We start from the raw sequence: 21,158 nt of genomic DNA, 5'->3' as shown, positions 1-21,158 counted from the left end.
GGAGAACTAATCATGCAATACACATGTACAATGACCGATTATTCACTCCATAAACTTATACAGACCTAACTCAGATGGAGAGTCTACTGTTAGTTTAAGTCAAGTGAAAATCCTCTAGTTACATTGATCCAATCCTATATTACTCAGTTTAGGAGAGTTAATACAGATTATCAAAATTAGACGATTAAATACATAGTGACTTGTATCAATTTCATCCTATAGGGAGGAAGGTCTAAGCCAACACATAAAACTAATACTTCACTATTATTTAATCAAATATGACCAAAAACTCATATAACGATCCAAAAAAAATTTAATTTTTTACTAGGTCGTTCTTATGAATTTACCAAATTTCAGATCAATCAGAGTTCTTTTTTTTTTCGAATTCCAAAACTATGATCAATTTGGTTGAAAACGTTATATGATCAAAATAGAATTTAAAATTTTCTCATTCAAAAATTCTCTAACGCATGACACATATCATCATTTATGAAATAGATTCACAAATCAAGAACAAAGAATAAAATTCTAAAAACTATTTACTTTATCTCAATACTATTTTCCAAAAATCAGCATGTTTATGAATGCATTGAATACGAAAATTCAAAACACACCACATAGATATTTATACATCTTGAACAATAAATTTTAATGAAAAAATAGCTACTCATACAATATACATATCTGGTGTCAAATATTCACTCTAATATATGTAAAACAAAAGCTAACTCAAATGGAGAGTATATGTTAAATTAAGTCAAGTGAATATCATTATCCCTAGATCCTTTGATCCAATCATATATTACTCAGATAGGGAGAGCCAATATAGATAATCAAAACTAGAGATTAAATTTTAATGACTTGTATTAATTTCATCCGATATGGAGGAAGGTCTAAGCCAACACATGAACTTAATACTTCACTAAAATTTAGTCATGAAAGCCATATAGAACAATCTCTATCACCACTGTATCATAGTCGAGTAATTTTCAAGATTAAAAAAATATCTAAAAACATTATCTAAACGACCTCAAATTGCCAAATCACTTCATAATAATGAGTATTTTTAATTTGATCGTTTCTGATGAACCTACCGAATTTCAGATCAATCAGAGTTCAAAAATAATATTTATCTCCAAAGCTATGATCAAATTCAGATTCAAATGATTTGAGGAAAACTAATCAGATCTACATCCTTATCATCTATCAATTTATGTTAACTCATCACGTATAATCATGTACCACATATAACATAAATAAAACCAATATAAAGGATGCCATTCATACTAAATCACATTTTAATTCTAAAGAACAATTAAAATCATTTAACGACCTCAAAGAATCATAACCACATAAGAATGAATACTTCTTACTATGTCGTTATCAATGAACTTACCAAATTTCAGGTCAATTGGAGCCTATAAATAATCTTTATTTCCAAAGCTATGACCAAATTCAAATTCAAGTATCTTTAGGAATTAAAACAATATGACATACATTCTCTTCACATATCAATTCATGTTAAATAACCATGTGTAATCATGTTCCAAATTTAACATAAACATAATTAACATAAAGAATGATCTTATCATATTCAAATCAAATTTTAATCCAACAAACTACCTAAACCCATCTAAACGATTTTCGTTGAAACCATCAAATTTCAAGTCAATTAGAGATCATAAAATTCATGATTACCTGAACTATGACCAAATTTGAAAAATAACCATTTTAGGCATAGTTAAAAATTAAAATAACTTGATTCATACTTTCATTCTCTTCTTATAATTATTACATGAGCATAAGTCATGGTGTGTGTCTTTTCTTTGACTAAGACACACAATTAATCTTCTTACAACAAATTGTTCTCAATTAATACACTTGAGAATCCAAGATATTAAGTTTTCTCCTTTTTTATACCGGTGAAAACCATTAATATCTCTTCTCATGAATTAATAGGCATACTAGCATCTTAAAGTAAATCTCCATTCATATAAATAAATGTTTATCACTAGTATTCACTTAGAACAATTTATACATGATACATTGAAGATATTCTAATGACTCAAATAAATAGATCACTTTCATAAATCTTACTTATTAATCATAATTATCAATTCATGTATTAATATATTTCTACATGTATAAAAAATTTAAGAATTTAATAATGATTCCAAATAAATAGACCTAATTAACAATTCTATTTATTAATCACAAATTCTTAACTTTTATCATTTATACAAGAAGAAAACAAAACAATGCTCGTATAATTAACTAACAAAGAGAAAAAAATAATAATCTAATAATGATGTGCCAGTGATTATCGCCGCCACTAATAATAATGTATGAACTGCACATTGCAGTTTTCCTTTTGTTTTAAATTTTTTTGACAAAAACAAAATTAGAAAAAAAGTTTTCCTTTCCAAAAATTAAAGGAATCCTTAGCAGTGGTTGCCTATAAACACAACATCAATTATTTTTCTAAGAATTAAAATAAATAATCAACAATCACCATAAATGGGAAAACTTTTACACTATGCACCTAGTAGCCGCCTACAATACCATTAATGATGGGTGCAATCGCTAAAATTCTTCTAATCCCATTATAATCAACTAATTAGAAGACAGATGGCTTCATTCAACACTGTGCAAAGCAGACTAACCCAATTTATAATTGTTATAGCAAATTTAGAAAATAAAGAGAAAAGAATTCACTTTGCAACAAATAGTCTACCACGGTAATGGCCCGATGCAAAGTAAAATCGATATTTTCATCTTTCCAAGTATCATACATAATCACTATGTATTTTATATTTGTTATCTAGATGCAAGCAAGGCTCTTGATGCCAATTGTTGGAAAACTATATGCACAACGGAAGCATATCAGGATCTTACTATTTTCATAAATAATAGATAATCAATACCGTTTATGCTAGAACATAATAAACTTGCTGAAATTTAATTCGATAAATACCTCTTGAAGCGTGAGCAAATACCTTCAAGCAAATCCCCAAGTTAGACAGACCTTCAAGCGAATCCACAAGATAGCCAACAACTATGGTCTTCTACAGTGATCCCAAGTTCACATCCGAACTCTCTCAATACTTGGGTGGACAAGTATGAATAGAAAATTAATCAATCTTTTTCAAGGTTAGGAGAATCTCTATTTATAGAACCAACCAGGAGAAGAAAAAATATACGGTTTGTTTTATTTTAACCAAATTATCGCTACTTTACTCCTTCTCCCTTAGAAAATAGGATTGTGAGTTCTAGTTAAATATGGGCACTGTAGGGACCACAAAATTAATTACTGAGGCTTCCTATTATGGAAATAATTCCAAATAGTTAATTTGAATTATTCTTACCATAATAAATTACAAATCATTCCACTAGAAATTCGTAATTGCACTTTTCTATTTATATTTCGTAATTCCCCATGTTAAGATTACAGATACTAATCAATAAATTAAATTACTGACGAATTTAATTTAATGATTAATTTCCTTTAGAGCACTACTTAACTTATTTCATGTGTCGGATTCATAAATCCTCTTGCAATGTTTGACACAATGAAAACTTATAAGTTTCTCAAAAGGCATATCAATCAATCTCTATAAAGAGACATGGATTCCATCAACTAACTTATTATTTCACCAATATATATTATTATCATCCAACCTACTAGACATATTGATCCATCTCAGAATCTCACCTTTTAATAAATCAAAACAATAATTAATATATACAGATCATAACAGTTATATCAGGATTAAAAATATAACTACATTTAATAGTTTAGAGAATATGTTTTTGTCAGCCAGTCTAAAACAACTATCTCTACTCGGTCCCATTCAATACATACAAAATGCACTAGCACAAGAAGTTGGAACTATACCGTTCCCATAAGCAAGATAAATTACATATAATCTTGTGCTACAATCGTACCGATGGCCTGTCCAATTTCCATCCTAGATTGTGAACAAAAAACTTTATACTTATAAGAACCGATGATTTAATCCTCTGTGTATAAGCTAAAACTCTACACACTAAATCATCTACTATATAAGTAAACAGACACCATAAACGAATATATGATCTATTAAAATTGAATAAATATTTATTCTATAAAAAATATTAATATCTTAACATATGGTTAATAGTATATATCCCAACAATTAATAGATCTAATGTTAAAAAAAACTTACTTGAGCTTGCAAAATTGTGAAAGATTCGTAAGCGAGCTATCAAGTTCAAGTCTTTTTTAAAATTTAACTATGTTGGAAACTGTTATGTGATTTTGACACCAAATATGAGCAATAAAAAATCTGGGATATGACGGTTTAACTTATTTAATCAGCTAGCAAACCTAAGGTATATCTATTTAAGTACCTAACTTTTCTTGTATATGGTATCCAATTTATACAACTTTTACTTGAGTTCCTGCTCAGTATAGAAATATGGAGATTCTGCACTTCCATTTCAATTCTGTTTCATTCTTGCTTTTCTTTTTCCTACTCTTAGTTCTTTTCTTTCGAAAATCGAAAAAAAGTAACCAAAGATTGCCACCAGGTCCATGGAAATTGCCTATTATTGGAAGCATACATCACCTTATTGGAGCACTTCCACATCATGTTCTTAGAAATTTATCCAAAAAATATGGACCTCTAATGCACCTGCAGTTAGGGGAAATTAATGCAGTTATTGTATCATCTCCACATATGGCAAAACAAGTACTAAAAGTTCATGACCTTTCTTTTGCAGCAAGGCCAGAGCTTATAGCATCTGATATAGTCTTTTATCGTCAAAAAGCATTGTATTTGCAAGATATGGTGATTACTGGAAACAGATGCGCAAAATATGCATTTCGGAGTTACTTAGTGCAAAGATGGTCAAGTCGTTTAGTTTAATTCGACAAGATGAGGTTCATGATCTTGTGGCATCAATTCGCTCTACGCCAAATGTTGTGGTTAATATGTCTGAAAAGGTTCTTAGACTTACTAGCTCTGTTTTATGTAGATCAGCTTTTGGGAAAGTATGGGATGATAGAGATTATTTGTTGATGATCATGAGGGAAGTACTACCCTTATTAGGCGGATTTGATGTGGCTGATTTTTTTCCTTCTTGGACATTACTTCACGAAATTAGCGGAACGAGAAGCAGATTGATGAGTATGCATAACAAGATTGATGTGGTATTGGAGAAAATTATTCATGAACATAAAGTGAATCAACCAAATGAGGAAAAGGGCCACGGTGAGTTTGGAGGTGAAGATTTGATTGACGTTTTACTCAGAGTTATGGAGAATGGTGAACTTCGATTTCCATTCACAAATGACAACGTCAAAGCAATCATCCTAGTAAGTTTGGTTCTTATCTCATCAAAACAATCATTCGTTTAGAGAGTCTTGTTCATGTTTACACTTATTGTGCCACATAACCTAAGACAAATGAAAAAAGACTGAAAGTTTCTTAATCTTAAAATCATTCACATATTACCTCTCTCATGTTTTAACCGTTTGATATAACAGCTGTTTCTGTTATCAGGAGAGGAACAAATTAAGAAACATGTGGAAATCTTACCATCTTTCATTTACTTGTTGGTATATCTATCATTATTTTTTATAACCGTGGTGTCTAGGTCATCTTACACGCACCTCGACTGATTCCACGGGATACCTGCCAACAGAAATAGGTACTAGCTAGGTAACTCTGTCCACCAAGCCTAGAACAAATGGGAAGTCGTTCTTTTGTAGTGGCATAATGTTACATAGAATGGGATGTACAAAGGTTTTCTTAAGTTCCTAGCTACCTCAAGTGGTAGTTTTTGTTAGTTCCATCATTTGGCAAAATCATATATTAATAGCTGAACTTCAATGTTGTAGGACATGTTCTTCGGGGGAACTGAAACTTCATCAACAACAATACAATGGGCGTTGTCTGAACTGATGAAGAACCCGAATGTCATGACCAAAGCACAGGCAGAAGTGAGATGTGTCTGTAAAGGGAAGAAAGATTTGAATGACAATGATGTCGAAGAGTTGAAGTATCTGAAGTTAGTGATCAATGAAACACTACGGTTACACCCTGCATCTCCTCTTTTAGGCCTTAGGCAATGCAGAGAGGAAACAAAAATTGATGGATACACTATTCCTCTTAAAGCTCAAGTGGTTGTTAACGGTTGGGCTATTGCAAGAGATCCTGAAAGTTGGGACGACCCTGAAACTTTTGTGCCAGAGAGATTTGAAAACAGTTGTGTGGATTTCAACGGAAATCATTTTCAATATATTCCGTTTGGTGCAGGAAGCAGGATGTGTCCAGGAATGCATTTTGGTTTAGCTAATGTTGTGTATCCGCTAGCACAGTTGCTTTATCACTTTGATTGGAAACTTCCTTATGGACAACAACCGGAGGATCTGGATATGACTGAAACACTTGGAATATCTGCAACTAGGAAGAATGATCTTCACTTGATTGCCATTTCACATGATTAAAATGTCATTATCATATATGTAAAGTTGTATTTTAATCTTTCTAAGTTTATCCCCTAAGAAAGTAATAAAATCTTATTTTATCTTTCTAAGTGCATAATTGATCTTGGTTGGAATTATACAGAAATACTGTTATGTGATTTTGACACCAAATCCAAGCAATTTTCATGAATAAGATTGATGATCTCATTTGTTCATTGAAATTGCCAAAATATATTGACAAAAGATATGAGTAATATGATAGTTAACTTATTTAATCATCAATAATATCTGAAGCATATCTATTAATCCACATACGTAAAACCTCACTAAATTAATATTCGGTTAATTAATAATCTTTTAAGATAATAATTTCCTTCGGTCCCGATTTGGGCCAATGGAAAAAATCACTCATTTCCATAAGATAATAAGATAATATATTTTCAGAAAACCCGTATTTAAATATATGGTCCCATTAATATTATAAATTAATAATTCTTTAAAGGCCAAACCCATCGATGGCCCACTAAAGTTGGCACCAAATTTCACTTAGACACATTAACTGGGAGATGTTCATTTTAGACACCTCATGTAGGGTCCCAATGTGTTATTTTGACACTTTTTGCTGACATGTCAAAGTGTGTGATACACTCAACAATAGCGCGTGAAAGGCTTAATTTAGCCAAATTTTTATTTTTTATTTTCTCATCTTCTTCTCCAATTTTCAAGCCACCACCTCCCACCATTTTTTCAAGCTTAAACTCCTTTAATGGAGGTCAAATTTTTTATTCAACTCCCTCTACCTTTTTTGCCGGATAAATGGATAACAACACCATATTTCATATTTGATCTCTCTTTCTTTCTTCTTTTCCCTCTTCTCTTCCCACAAAACAACACTAAAAAGAAAGAAAAGAATAAATATGAAAAGTAGTAAAAGAAAAGATTTTTTTTAAAAAAAAAGAAGCACAAAAGAGATATAGAGTGTAATGAAAAAATACGATTTCCGATTCCACCTTTTTCGCCGGAAAAAATGGATATCAACACTCATATTTTATCATTTTTCTTTCTTTCTCTCCTTGTCTCCCTCCTCATCCTCTCTTTTTTTTCTCAAAACAACACTAAAATCGAAAGAAAAAAAGAATCTAAAACAATTTTAAAGGGCAAATTAAGAAAATTGTTGGGTATAGTAGAGAAGACAACTACCATGCGGGAGGGGTTAAATTGATTTTTTAGAATAATATTTTTATTTTATTTACTAAATAGATTTTAAAATAATTTTTAACTTAAAATAACACATGTAATCATTTAACTGGTTGTTTGCCATGTCATCAACGAGTTTATTACACTCTCCTTCATCTTTTTTCTTATTGTAAAAAAAGTGTCTAAAATAAACATCGCACAGTTGAGGTGTCTATGTGAAACTTGGTGCCAACTTTAGGGAGCCACCGATGAGTTTAGTCTTCTTTAAAAGTACAAATATATCTAAGAAAATTTAGTAAAATATGATTCTATTATGTTCTGTTTTTTGTTAAAATTTAAATCTAGTTGAAATTCATCTCTAACTTTTCTTATTGCATCCAAAAGTTTTGGTGTTGTCTTTTCGAATTGCACCATAAAATTGTGAAGAGATCTAGATGCAAGTGTTTCCTTCCATGTAAATGGTTCCAAAGGTATTGTATCATCTTCAACTTTATCATCAACATTGTTTTTCCAATGATATCCACAATTTGTTATAAACTCTGGACCTCTGAACATGTATCATTTTCACAATCCAATATAGGTTATTAACGTCCATTTTATTACAGTAACCAAGATCATTAATCATGACCTCAAGTTCATGAATGGCGTTTACACAAGTGGTTCTTTCAAATTCTTTGAGATTCTATCCCTGAACAATTTTTTTAGTGTCGAACACACTTTAAATTAATAAATAATAATTTATCGATTAAATAATACCTCTATAAAATAATGATATATCATGATCCCGCCTATATTAATTTAGAGTGGTTTTACTGTAACTTGTTTTCGCTTTGGCGTCTCTCTAAAATTGCAGTCATGGTAAAATCGTTGTTTATTTACACTTTGTTTGGATCATTGTTACCCATTGTATTGTATTGTATCGTTACTATACCTACAATGTTTGTTTTGATTGTTACTTAAAATGTATTGTATTGTATTGTTAAATTTTATTGTTACGTAACAACGAAAACCCCTATTTTATGGAACAACCGATTTGGTGTGTTCCTATTGTTACTTAATTTCTTTTTCCAATTATATCCTTACATAATATTTCAAAATACTATTTTACCCTTTACCTTATATTATTTAATTCTAGTCAAACCTCCTTCCCTAGAATAATTAAGGATATTTTAGTAAATTTATAAATTACAATACAGTATGATACAATCAAAGCAAACAATTAAAATGTTATTAAACAACAACAAACAATAACACTCTAGCCAAAATATTGTATCTACCATACAGTACAGTACAATACAATACAATAACATTATGAAACAATGGGTAACAATGATCCAAACAGAGTGTTAAGGGAAAAGGGTCAAAAATACCTCTCAACTTTGATTTAATAGTTGACTATATCCCTAGCATTAAAATGAAGTTATTCATACCCTCGCCATCACTAATTTCACCATATATATCCCTCAATTGACGAAAATCCCAAATTAACCCGAATTTTAAAAAAAAAACCATTCCCCATTTTAAACTCATGCTCCGACCAATCTAAAAACCTAACCCAATAAACATATAACCCATTTTCCTTACCCATTCTTTCAAAAGAAGCCAAACAACTAGGATGCGGAAAATACAGTAGGCAAACCTGTGAAGGATTCATCTGCTGAAAAATTTTCGTTGGAGTATATTGTTATGCCATTTCCATATTCATTTGACTCTTTTTTCAAAGCGTTAAAATGGAAAGAAATATTAGTCTAAGAAGGTTGATGCTTAATGATAAAATCGATACTGTTGGCTGATTTTTTTTAGAGTCAAACAAAATAACAATAATCTTGCAGGCTTTACGCGTTGTGTTAGAGCAACAAACAAAAATCTTCTCCTTCTTCTTCATCCCCTGTTCATCATTATAACACAACTCGGGATGATCCGAGTAGCAACAAAAGAAAACCCAAAAAATGAAAAGATTTCAGAAACAAACTCTGTCTCAAACTTTACATTTTCTTTCAACACCATAACAATCCAGTAACTCCAGTTGAAAATTTTACATCTGCATCTGGGTTATTACTGACAAAAAAGTAAATGATTTATTAGTTCTTGAGTTTGTGAGGTTTGAGATATTTTGAAAGAAGGGAAAAGGGTCAAAAATATCCTTGAACTTTGATTTATTAATTGAGTATGCCCTTACCGTTAAAATGAAGTTATTTACTATACTCTGCTCATTCTTCTCAATGGGTCGCTTATTACAGGACAACTCCATTAGGGAAATCACCATTGGACTCTCAAGTTCTATGGGTCTTAACGGAGTTACAAGAACTGGAGGCTTAGAAATAGGTGGTGTTGGAGTTTTGGACTTACCCAATTTTTAACTGGTGGTGGTGGAGACCGTGCACAAGCCGAAATACTAATCAAAAGAGGCGGTGGTGGTGGTGGAACTGAAACTAATGCATTCTGTTGTATGTAATTGTTGATTCTCATCGGAGAATCAATATTCTGATCCCAAACATCGGAAATTCTGGGTGATGAGTCAATACTTCTGCTTGAATATCTCTCCGGGGATGATGCACTAGGCGGAGATGGTGAATCAGATTCCCGTTAATGATCAATATCGGTACAAAAATTTCTAGCGGTGAAGACGAAAGTGGGGGACACTGAGGTAGAGGAGCAGTACGAACAACAAGTAGTTTCGGTGACTTGGGCTATGAATTTTTGGACTCAAATTCACCGGTGGAGAAATGCTCAGCCATACTGGTGAATCCAAATTGAAACTGGAAGATGAGTACGAAGAAGATGAGCTCGACCCATCAAAATTCTTCACCTCAACGATCGCCATCTATAATTAGATTATCTACAGAGTTATATAGGGGATTTAGAAATTCTTTAGCCCTAAAGAAAGTTCTTTTGAGAATGGGTTGAAAAATTTTGGTCATGAGATTAGAGGGGTTGGCCATGGGTTTGTATGAATTCATTTAGTTTAGCGGGTCGGGTTATGATAAAAGAGAAAATCGGGTTATTTTAATTAAATTGGGCAATTCAAGTCAATTTGGGGCTTTCCATCCAATTGAGGGGGGATAAATGATGAAATCAGTAACGGCGAGGTAAAAATAACTTCGTTTTAACGGTAAGAGTATAGTCAACCAATAAAATAAAGTTGAGGGGTATTTTTGACCATTTTCCCTTGAAAGAATGGGTAAGGAAAATGGGTTAACTGTTTATTAGGTTAGGTTTTTAGACGGGTTGGGGCATTGGGTTTAAAATGGGGAATGGGTCTTTTTTTAAAAATTGGGTTAATTTGAGTCAATTTGGGGATTTCCGTCAATTGAGGGATATAAATGGTGAAATTAGTAACAACGAGGATATGGATAACTTCATTTTAACAGTAGAGATATAGTCCACTAATAAACCAAAGTTGAGGGGTATTTTTGACCATTTTTCCTTTATTTAATCATCAGGGACTTCCAAGCACACGAGTTTTCAACAAATCAAAGTAGAAAAGGGAAGGCTTGTTATCCAACAATATAACATGACTTATATACTCATAGAATTATAATTTCAATATGATAGTGGGTTGCCCGGGATCAAACCCAGAACTAGTCGGGTGGAGTAGATAAGTTTCTTATTAAATAAAAAAAATGTTAATCTTAAATTATATAAACAAGTAAGATCCCTCCCCCAAGCCGTGCACCATATATATATATATCATTAATCTACTTGTTTTGCATATAAGCAAAATTAGCCACACAAAAAAAGGCCATTGATGCACTTGCAACTAGGGGAAGTTGATGCAGTACTTGTGGTATGATCTCTTCATTTTGCAAAATAAATTCCAAAAGTTCACGGCCTTTCTCTTGCAGCATGGCCGGAGCTTATGGTGTTTGATATACTCTTTAATCCTGTATTGTTTTAGTAAATATAATAACGTTTAGATAAATTGTATTGTTACGTTATTCGTCATTATATAATGTCACATTTTCATAATTTGATGACAAATCTATAAGAAAATTAAGGTCTTGGGTAGAGCTATTTTGAAAAAGTAGGGTAAAAGATAAAATAGAATTATTAAATAATAAATAAAGACAAAATAAGAAAAAAATGTTAAAACAATGACATGATCACATCAAATCAATCGTTCTACAAAATGAGTTTTTTCGTTATTACCTAACAATGAATTTAAACGATATAATATAATAAATTTAAATAATAATCAAAATAAATATTATATTGAAATAAACAGATAACCAGGAAATTAAGTGAGACCTACAAGTCAAAAGTTTGCACTACTACCTACCAGCAAAATATGGCACATCAAATATAAGTGAGATCTGCAAGTCAAACCCCTACATCTATTTAACCTCCTAATTTTTCTTTGTTTTCCTGCCCAGTGTATAAACATGCATGAGATTCATTTCAATACTGTTTCATTCTTGCTTTTCTTTTTCCTCCTCTTAGTTATTTTCATTCGAAAATCGAAAAAAACTAACCAAAGATTACCACCAGGTCCATGGAAATTGCCTATTATTGGAAGCATTCATCACCTTATTGGAGCACTTCCACATCATGTTCTTAGAAATTTATCCAAAAAATATGGACCTCTAATGCACCTGCAGTTAGGGGAAATTAATGCAGTTATTGTATCATCTCCACATATGGCAAAACAAGTACTAAAAGTTCATGACCTTTCTTTTGCAGAAAGGCCAGAGCTTATAGCATCTGATATAGTCTTTTATCGTCAAAAAGACATTGTATTTGCAAGATATGGTGATTACTGGAAACAGATGCGCAAAATATGCATTTCGGAGTTACTTAGTGCAAAGATGGTCAAGTCGTTTAGTTTAATTCGACAAGATGAGGTTCATGATCTTGTTGCATCTATTCGTTCTTACGCCTAAAATGTTGTGGTTAATATATCTGAAAAGGTTCTTAGACTTACTAGCTCTGTTATATGTAGATCAGCTTTCGGCAAAGTATGGGATGATAGAGATAATTTGTTGATGTTAATGAGGGAAGTACTATCCTTAACAGGCGGATTTAATGTGTATGATTTCTTTCCTTCTTGGACATTACTTCGCGAAATTAGTGGAACGAGAAGCAGATTGATGAGTATGCATAAGAAGATTGATGTAATTTTAGAGAAAATAATTCATGAACATAAAGAGGAAAAGGGTCGGGGTGAGTTTGGGGGTGAAGATTTGATTGACGTTTTACTCAGAGTTATGGAGAATGGTGAACTTCGATTTCCAATCACAAATGACAACATCAAAGCAGTAATTCTAGTAAGTTTGGTCATTATCCCATCAAAACAATCATTCGTTTAGAGTCTTGTTCATGTTTACACTTATTGTGCCACATATACTAAGACGAATGAAAAAAGAGTGAAAATTTCTTAATCTTAAAATCATTCACATATTACCTCTCTCATGTTTTAACCGTTTGATATAATAGCTGTTTCTGTTATAAGGAGAGGAACAGATTAAGAAACATGTGGAAATATTACCATTTTTCGTTTAGTTGTTGGTATATCACTACAGGAAAACTGTGAATTACATGGGAATTTTTCTAGGGATTAGTATGAAAATCCTCAGGAAACTTATTTTCCTGCAAATTTTCATACTAATCCCCATGTAATTCACCCTTTTCTTGTAGTGTATCTTTTATTGATAAATGTGGTGTCTGGGTCAGCTTACAGGCACCTTGACTAATTCCACGGGATACCTGCCACCAGAAACAGATACTAGGTAATTCTGTCCACCAAGGTTAGAACAAATGGGAAGTCGTTCTTTTGTTTTTTTAAACTCCATGTAGTGGCGTAATGTTACATAAAATGGGATGTACAAAGGTTTTAATTTCTTAAGTTCCTAGCTACCTCAAGTGGTAGTTTTTGTTAGTTTCATCATTTGTCAAAATCATATATTAATAGCTGAACTTCAATGTTGCAGGACCTATTCTTCGGGGGGACTGAAACTTCATCAGTAATAATACAATGGGCGTTGTCTGAACTGATGAAGAACCCGAATGTCATGACCAAAGCACAGGCAGAAGTGAGATGTGTCTGTAAAGGGAAGAAAGATTTGAATGACAATGATGTCGAAGAGTTGAAGTATCTGAAGTTAGTGATCAATGAAACACTACGGTTACACCCTGCATCTCCTCTTTTAGGCCTTAGGCAATGCAGAGAGGAAACACAAATTGATGGATACACTATTCCTCTTAGAGCCCAAGTGATAGTTAATGGTTGGGCTATTGCAAGAGATCCTGAAAGTTGGGACGACCCTGAAACTTTTGTGCCAGAGAGATTTGAAAACAGTGGTGTGGATTTTAAAGGAAATCATTTTCAGTATATTCCGTTTGGTGCAGGAAGCAGGATGTGTCCAGGAATGCATTTTGGTTTAGCTAACGTTGTGTATCCGCTGGCACAGTTGCTTTTCCACTTCGATTGGAAACTTCCTTATGGACAACAACCTGAGGATCTGGATATGACTGAAACACTTGGAATATCTGCAACTAGGAAGAATGATCTTCACTTGATTGCCATTCCACAATGAACTCGAAGAATTGAAGTATCTGAAGTTAGTGATCAAAGAAACACTGCGGTTGTTATTGTTATCCTAACTGTATTCGAAAATCAAATACTACAAAACTTCAAATTAAGTAGAACCAGAAATGTAGATGAAACAGAATTATATCCGAGTCCACTGAATTCATAGAGTGTCCTTAAGAAACTTAATTCCCTCCTAATACCTGAGGTATAAGATTATTTCCTTCCACGAAAAAACGGATAAACCACCCTGCTGTAGCAGTACATCAAACACAATGTTAATTAGTAGTAAACCTTCGTATTTGGAAAATACTAAGGGCTCGTTTAGTTGGCTATGAGAAAAAATAATGAATGCATTAACTTTATATAAGGGAAATATTACACGAAGAACATTATTGTTTTATTCAACACGTTAGTACTTTGTTGAAGAAAATAATTCGTCATGACATTAATTGAAAACATGACTTCTATACCAAATTATGATTTATATTTTGACATTAATATTTGAATAGATATTTTGATATTTGAGGATATTTTCTTTCAAAGTCATTCAAGTGATCACTAGTGTTATACCGAGTGAAATACTATGACATTAGAACTTCTTGTTATAATAACTAGAGCCGTCAAAATGGGCTTAACTCATGGGGTATCCCAACCCAACCTATTATTGGGATAGGACTGTGATAAAATTTTCAAGCTAAAATTAGGACTTATAAGCCCAATCCATATAAGTTTTTGACCCTTGAGGCTTAATCGGGGCAAGACAAGGGTCGACCCATGATCAAAATTATTTATTTAATGGTAACTTATAAAAATTTCGCGATTGTATGTGATAATTAGTTAGATGCATGTTATGCTGTAATATTACGAATCTTACCAGATTTTGGTGCGTCTAGATTCATGGACTCAAAATTAGGTGTGTAATTTGTTCTAGATACACTCTATCCAAGTGAGATTCACATATATCTAGGATACATAGACAAATTTCGCGCCCTCGCCTCCCTCCCATCACCCTAGCCCTCACCACTCACTTATCTCGCTCCCGTATCTGGGATGCATCACACCAGATACATGTATCTCGTGTATCTAGTATCCTAGATACATGCTAATCAACTAGATTTTTCGCTAGTGTTATTGAAACAACATCATTATTTGTTATATTTTATTTGAAAATCGTTTCATTTTCTTGATGTTATAGAATTTTAAGTTTGAAAAGAAAAAAAAACAAATGGCTAACCCGCCCCAACCCACAACCTTTCTAGAGTTGGGTTGGGTTGAGTACTTTCAGGCCCTTCCAAATGAAGGACCGGGCCGCCCTAGCCCATCAAATTTGTTGGCCCATAAGGCTTGGGTCGTGTGGGATTGGACCGCTCCTTTTTGACAATTTGCTTTTAAAAAGTTATTATTAGTTGAATTTAAACTCCTATAAATTAGGGGCTGAACATGTTAGTTTTACCCAACACGTTAGTACTTTATTGAAGAAAATAATTAACGAAAAGCTCGGACTCTATAATAATTAAAACACTATTATGTATTTGGACATTAATATTATAACATATTATTTAAAGGACTCGCTCTCTCACTCGCCTTTCTCACTTTATACAAAAACGCAAATGTATAAAATGCGTGAAAATTGTATATATACATATATTTTCGTTCCCCTCTCCCAGATCTCGCTCTCTCACTCGCCTTTCTCACTTTATACAAAAACGCAAATGTATAAAATGCGTGAAAATTGTATATATACATATATTTTCGTTCCCCTCTCCCAGATCTCGCTCTCTCACTCGCCTTTCTCACTTTATACAAAAACGCAAATGTATAAAATGCGTGAAAATTGTATATATACATATATTTTCGTTCCCCTCTCCCAGATCTCGCTTGCCACTCTCCCAGATTTCGCTCTCACTCGCCTCTCTCACTTTATACAAAAAACGCAAATTGTATAAAATGCGTTTGTGTTTGTATAAAGTGAGAGAAAATTGTATATATACATATATTTTCGTTCCCCTCTCCCAGATCTCGCTTGCCACTCTCCCAGATTTCGCTCTCACTCGCCTCTCTCACTTTATACAATTGATCTTTTTGTATATGTATACCAAAACAGATTATACAACTGTTTTTTTTGTATATGTATAGCGAATTATACATATATATGTTTGCTATGGAGCGCAATTATGCAAACTTTGCTATAGTATACAACTATGAATTTTGTGTTTGCTATATGTGAAAGTTGCTCTAATTTAAATAACGAAGATATAAAAGTAGGTCAATATTTTAAGAATATTTTCATTATCAACATTTTAGATTGATCTTAGAAAATACTAACTAATTACTCTTGTTGAAACTGGGAAAGACACATACAATTAATATGGACTTCAAATAGAAAAGAGGAAAAGAACCAATATTATTAGTAGAGTTTTTTTTTGTTAGCAAAATTAGAAGAGAAAAAAGACAAAAAAAAAAAGAATGAAAAGGAAAAGGGTCTGATAGACCCCTCAACTTTATCATTTAGAACTGATATACCCTCATTTAATTTACTTAAACTAAGGTTAATGTTCAATAATATAGATAACATTTTTTTGGGTGCAATTTGTTTGAGTTGTGTCAACATTTAATGTCTTTCTATTTTATCTATGATTTGGTATTGCATATAATTTGCAGGTTGAATGAACATACTTTATTTCCAACTTGATCATCCTTCTTTACTAATACAAACACATAACTTGAATAAATTGATTATCTATGGAAAAATAGATTTACGATGTTGAGCACGGGCCATCCCACATATAAATATAGATATAGATGTTAATATTTCAAAGCACGGTTAACTTATTTAATAAGTAATATACCTAAGGTATATCTATAAATCTACCTAACTTGCATATAAGCAAAATTGGCCACACAAAGATTGTGGTGCAGTGGATGAGGTTGCTCCTCCCTTAATTAGAGGTCTCAGGTTCACTCTCCCTTGATCAAAGGTCTCGGGTTCGAGCTCTGAATATGGAAAAAAATTGTGCTTTGAACTCCAATGCAGATATCGTACGGGGGGAAACCAAAAAAAATAAAATTGGCCACACAACCTCCCTCTCTTTTTAACTGTTCATATCTTCATCAAATAGATTATAAATTTGACACATTCACTGAAAGTTTTTCCTTGTAATCTTCCTCATTGTGATCATATGGAGATTCTGCACTTCTACTTTAAATTAATTCCAATCTTGCTTGTCTTCTTTATTCTCTTTCTTCTTGTTAGAAAATGGAAAGAAATGAACCAAAGATTATTGCCACCAGGTCCATGGAAATTGCCTCTTATTGGAAGCTTGCATCACCTTATTGGAGCACTTCCACATCATGTTCTTAGAAATTTATCCAAAAAATATGGACCTCTAATGCACCTGAAGTTAGGGGAAATTGATGCAGTTATTGTATCATCTCCACATTTGGCAAAGCAAGTACTAAAAGTTCATGACCTTTCTTTTGCAGCAAGGCCAAAGCTTGTGGCGTCTGATATAGTCTTTTATCGTCAAAACGACATTGCATTTGCAGAATATGGTGATTACTGGAAACAGATGCGAAAAATATGCACTTCAGAGCTACTCAGTTCAAAGATAGTCAAGTCGTTTAGTTTAATTCGACAAGATGAGGTTCATAATCTTGTTGCATCAATTTGTTCCATGCCAAATGTTGTGGTTAATATGTCTGAAAAGGTTCTTCAACTTACCAGCTCTGTTATATGTAGATCAGCTTTCGGAAAAGTATGGGATGATAGAGATAATTTGTTAATGATCATGAGGGAATTACTAGCCTTATTAGCCGGGTTTGATGTGGTAGATCTCTTTCCTTCATGGAAATTACTTCACAAAATCAGTGGAAAGAGAAACAGACTGATGAATATGCATTATAAGCTTGATGTAATATTGGAGAATATTATTAATGATCATAAACAGAGTAAAGCAAATGGGGGAAAAGGCAATAACGAGTTCGAGGGTGAAAATCTGATTGATGTTTTACTCAGAGTTATGGAGAATGATGAACTTCAATTTCCTATGACAAATGATAACATCAAAGCAGTCATTCTTGTAAGTTACTATATGTTATGATCACAGTCCCATCATTTGAAAAAGTTATATGTTAATTACTTCAATGTTGTAGGACATTTTCTTCAGGGGGACTGAGACTTCAGCAACAACAATACAATGGACATTGTCTGAACTGATGAAAAACCCAAATGTCATGGCTAAAGTACAAGAGGAAGTGAGAAAAACTTTCGACAGAAAGAAGGTTTATGATGATAATATTCTCAAAGAGTTGAAGTATCTAAAGTTAGTGATTAAAGAAACGCTACGTTTACACCCTCCAGGTCCTCTTCTACCCCCTAGAGAATGCAGGGAGGAAACAACAATTGAAGGATACACTATTTCTCTTAAAACTAAATTGATTGTTAATTGTTGGGCTATGGGAAGAGATCCTGAAAGTTGGGACGACCCTGAAAATTTTATGCCAGAGAGATTTGAAAACAGTTGTGTGGATTTTAAGGGAAATCACTATCAATTTATTCCGTTTGGTGCAGGAAGCAGGATGTGTCCAGGAATGCATTTTGGTTTAGCTAATGTTGTGTATCCGCTAGCACAGTTGCTTTATCACTTCGATTGGCAACTTCCTTATGGACAACAACCGGAGGATCTGGATATGACTGAAACACTTGGATTATCTGCAACTAGGAAACATGATCTTCGCTTGATTGCCATTCCACATGATTTGTCACAATATTGACACAAAATGTCATTATCATAGTGTTTTATGATGCTTTCTTTCCTATTCAGACTCTGTGCAAAGTTCCATTTCAATCTTTATAAGTGTAATAAATCCTATTTCATCCTTATAAGTGCATAGGAGTGATGGTAGAAGGCTGTTGATGCAAAGCTAGTTCTGACCTTTAATGTCTGTCATCTGGCGCCTAGTCCAGTCCTTATTGTGTCATCTGAATGAAGAGAGCATTAATCTTGACTTCAAAGTCTATAAGGTTTCCGAAAGCTATGCCTTTGGCGCAGTGTTAATGGGTGTCCATTTAAAATCAAGAAGTTCCAGATTCGAACCTCAAATAGCACACACACCATTATTCTTGGACACCCCGATAAAATGACAGCCACGTACTATTATTCTTGGACACCCTGATAAAAATTTTGGCTTCGTCACTGACACTAGCTTTAGATTAGATTATATATAAATATAGATATAGATGTTAATATTTCAAAGCACAGTTAACTTATTTAATCAGCAATAATACCTAAGCTATATCTATTAATCTACCTTACTTGCATATATGCAAAACTGGCCACACAATTCCCATTTCTTTTTATTTTTAACTTTTCATTTTGATAGCAACATCTTCATCAAATGAATTATAAATTTGACATATTCACTAAAAGTTCTTCCTTGTAATCTTCCTCATTTTGATAATATGGAGATTCTGCACTTTCATTTTAACTTAATTTCAATCTTGCTTTTCTTCTTCATTCTCTTTATTGTTGTTAGAAAATGGAAAGAAATGAACCAAAGTTTATTACCACCAGGTCCATGGAAATTGCCTGTTATTGGAAGCTTGCATCACCTTATTGGAGCACTTCCACACCATGTTTTTACAAAAATAGCCAAAAAATATGGTCCACTGATGCATTTGAAACTAGGGGAAGTTGATGCAGTTGTAGTATCATCTCCTCATTTGGCAAAAGAAATTCTAAAAGTTCATGACCTTTCTTTTGCAGCAAGGCCAAAACTTGTGGCGTCTGATATAGTCTTTTATCGTCAAAAAGACATTGCATTTGCAGAATATGGTGATTACTGGAAACAGATGCGAAAAATATGCATTTCAGAGCTACTCAGTGCAAAGATGGTCAAGTTGTTTAGTTTAATTCGACAAGATGAGGTTCATAATCTTGTTACATCAATTCGTTCCACACCAGATGATGTGGTTAACATGACTGAAAAGGCTCTTCAACTTACCAGCTCTGTTATATGTAGATCAGCTTTCGGAAAAGTATGGGATGATAGAGATAATTTGTTAATGATCATGAGGGAAGTACTAGACTTATTAGCCGGATTTGATGTGATGGATCTCTTCCCTTCATGGAAATTACTTCATCAAATCAGTGGAAAGAGAAACAGATTGATGAATATGCATCATAAGCTTGACGTAATATTGGAGAATATTATTAATGATCATAAACAGAATAAAGAAAATGGGGAAAAAGGCAACAACGAGTTTGAGGGTGAAGATTTGATTGACGTTTTACTCAGAGTTATGGAGAATGATGAACTTCGATTTCCTATGACAAATGATAACATCAAAGCAGTCATTCTTGTAAGTTGATTTGGTTCTGATCTCATCTAAACAGTCAATCATTAACATAGGTCTTCTTTTGTTTCTTAAACTCTATAATCACAGAATGTTACATAAGAGGTAGTTTATGTTAATAGTAAAACTTCAATGTTGTAGGACATGTTCTTTGGGGGAACTGAAACTTCAGCAACAACAATACAATGGGCATTGTCTGAACTGATGAAGAACTCATATGTCATGGACAAAGCACAGGCAGAAGTGAGATGTGCCTGTAAAGGGAAGAAAGATTTGGATGACAATGATCTCGAAAAGTTGAAATATCTGAAGTTAGTGATTAAAGAAACACTAAGGTTACTGTCACGCCCCGAGCCTACACCCTGGGCGGGACCGGCACTCGGAGACCATTGCTGGCCCCAAGCGAACCCTTGGCCTGGCTTTCTTAACTCAGCGGAAACTTAACTCAACAGAATAACTCAATGCCATGCAAAGACATAAAATAACTTAACTGATGAAATCTGGCCAAAAAGGCAACTCGAGTCTCAAAATAGAATATTTACATATATATACATATACATGGATGAGAGACTCAAAACTACTGACTGACTGACTGTCTGACTGTCTAT

General features: G+C 33.1%; 1 protein-coding gene and 3 pseudogenes across 1 annotated transcript; all 4 read left to right on the top strand.

The window, feature by feature from the left end:
- Nucleotides 1–4,393: 4,393 nt before the first annotated feature.
- LOC102603412 (premnaspirodiene oxygenase-like) lies at nucleotides 4,394–6,640 on the top strand (annotated as a pseudogene).
- A 5,408-nt stretch (nucleotides 6,641–12,048) lies between these two features.
- Nucleotides 12,049–14,264, top strand: LOC102603078 (premnaspirodiene oxygenase-like; annotated as a pseudogene).
- Nucleotides 14,265–17,374: 3,110 nt separating this feature from the next.
- On the top strand, nucleotides 17,375–18,999 carry LOC102602741 (premnaspirodiene oxygenase-like). Its single transcript, XM_006352891.2, has 2 exons — nucleotides 17,375–18,274; nucleotides 18,348–18,999. Exons 1-2 carry the CDS (start codon nucleotides 17,375–17,377, stop codon nucleotides 18,966–18,968), a joined length of 1,521 nt encoding a protein of 506 aa, XP_006352953.1. The 3' UTR covers nucleotides 18,969–18,999.
- A 657-nt stretch (nucleotides 19,000–19,656) lies between these two features.
- LOC102590440 (premnaspirodiene oxygenase-like) overlaps nucleotides 19,657–21,158 on the top strand; it is a 5,988-nt pseudogene continuing 4,486 nt past the window's right edge.

Source organism: Solanum tuberosum, unplaced genomic scaffold, assembly GCF_000226075.1.
Source record: "Solanum tuberosum cultivar DM 1-3 516 R44 unplaced genomic scaffold, SolTub_3.0 scf00144, whole genome shotgun sequence".
Lineage (NCBI taxonomy): Eukaryota > Viridiplantae > Streptophyta > Magnoliopsida > Solanales > Solanaceae > Solanum > Solanum tuberosum.
Note: the sequence above shows the minus strand (reverse complement) of the source record. Positions and strands in the feature narration are given on the sequence as shown.

Bases quoted from the DNA above. Each gene is read 5' to 3' on its own strand.
- LOC102602741 (XM_006352891.2), top strand. From the start codon at position 17,375: ATGGAGATTCTGCACTTCTACTTTAAATTAATTCCAATCTTGCTTGTC. The intron at 18,275-18,347 runs GTAAGTTACTAT...TCAATGTTGTAG, and splicing joins ACATCAAAGCAGTCATTCTT to GACATTTTCTTCAGGGGGAC.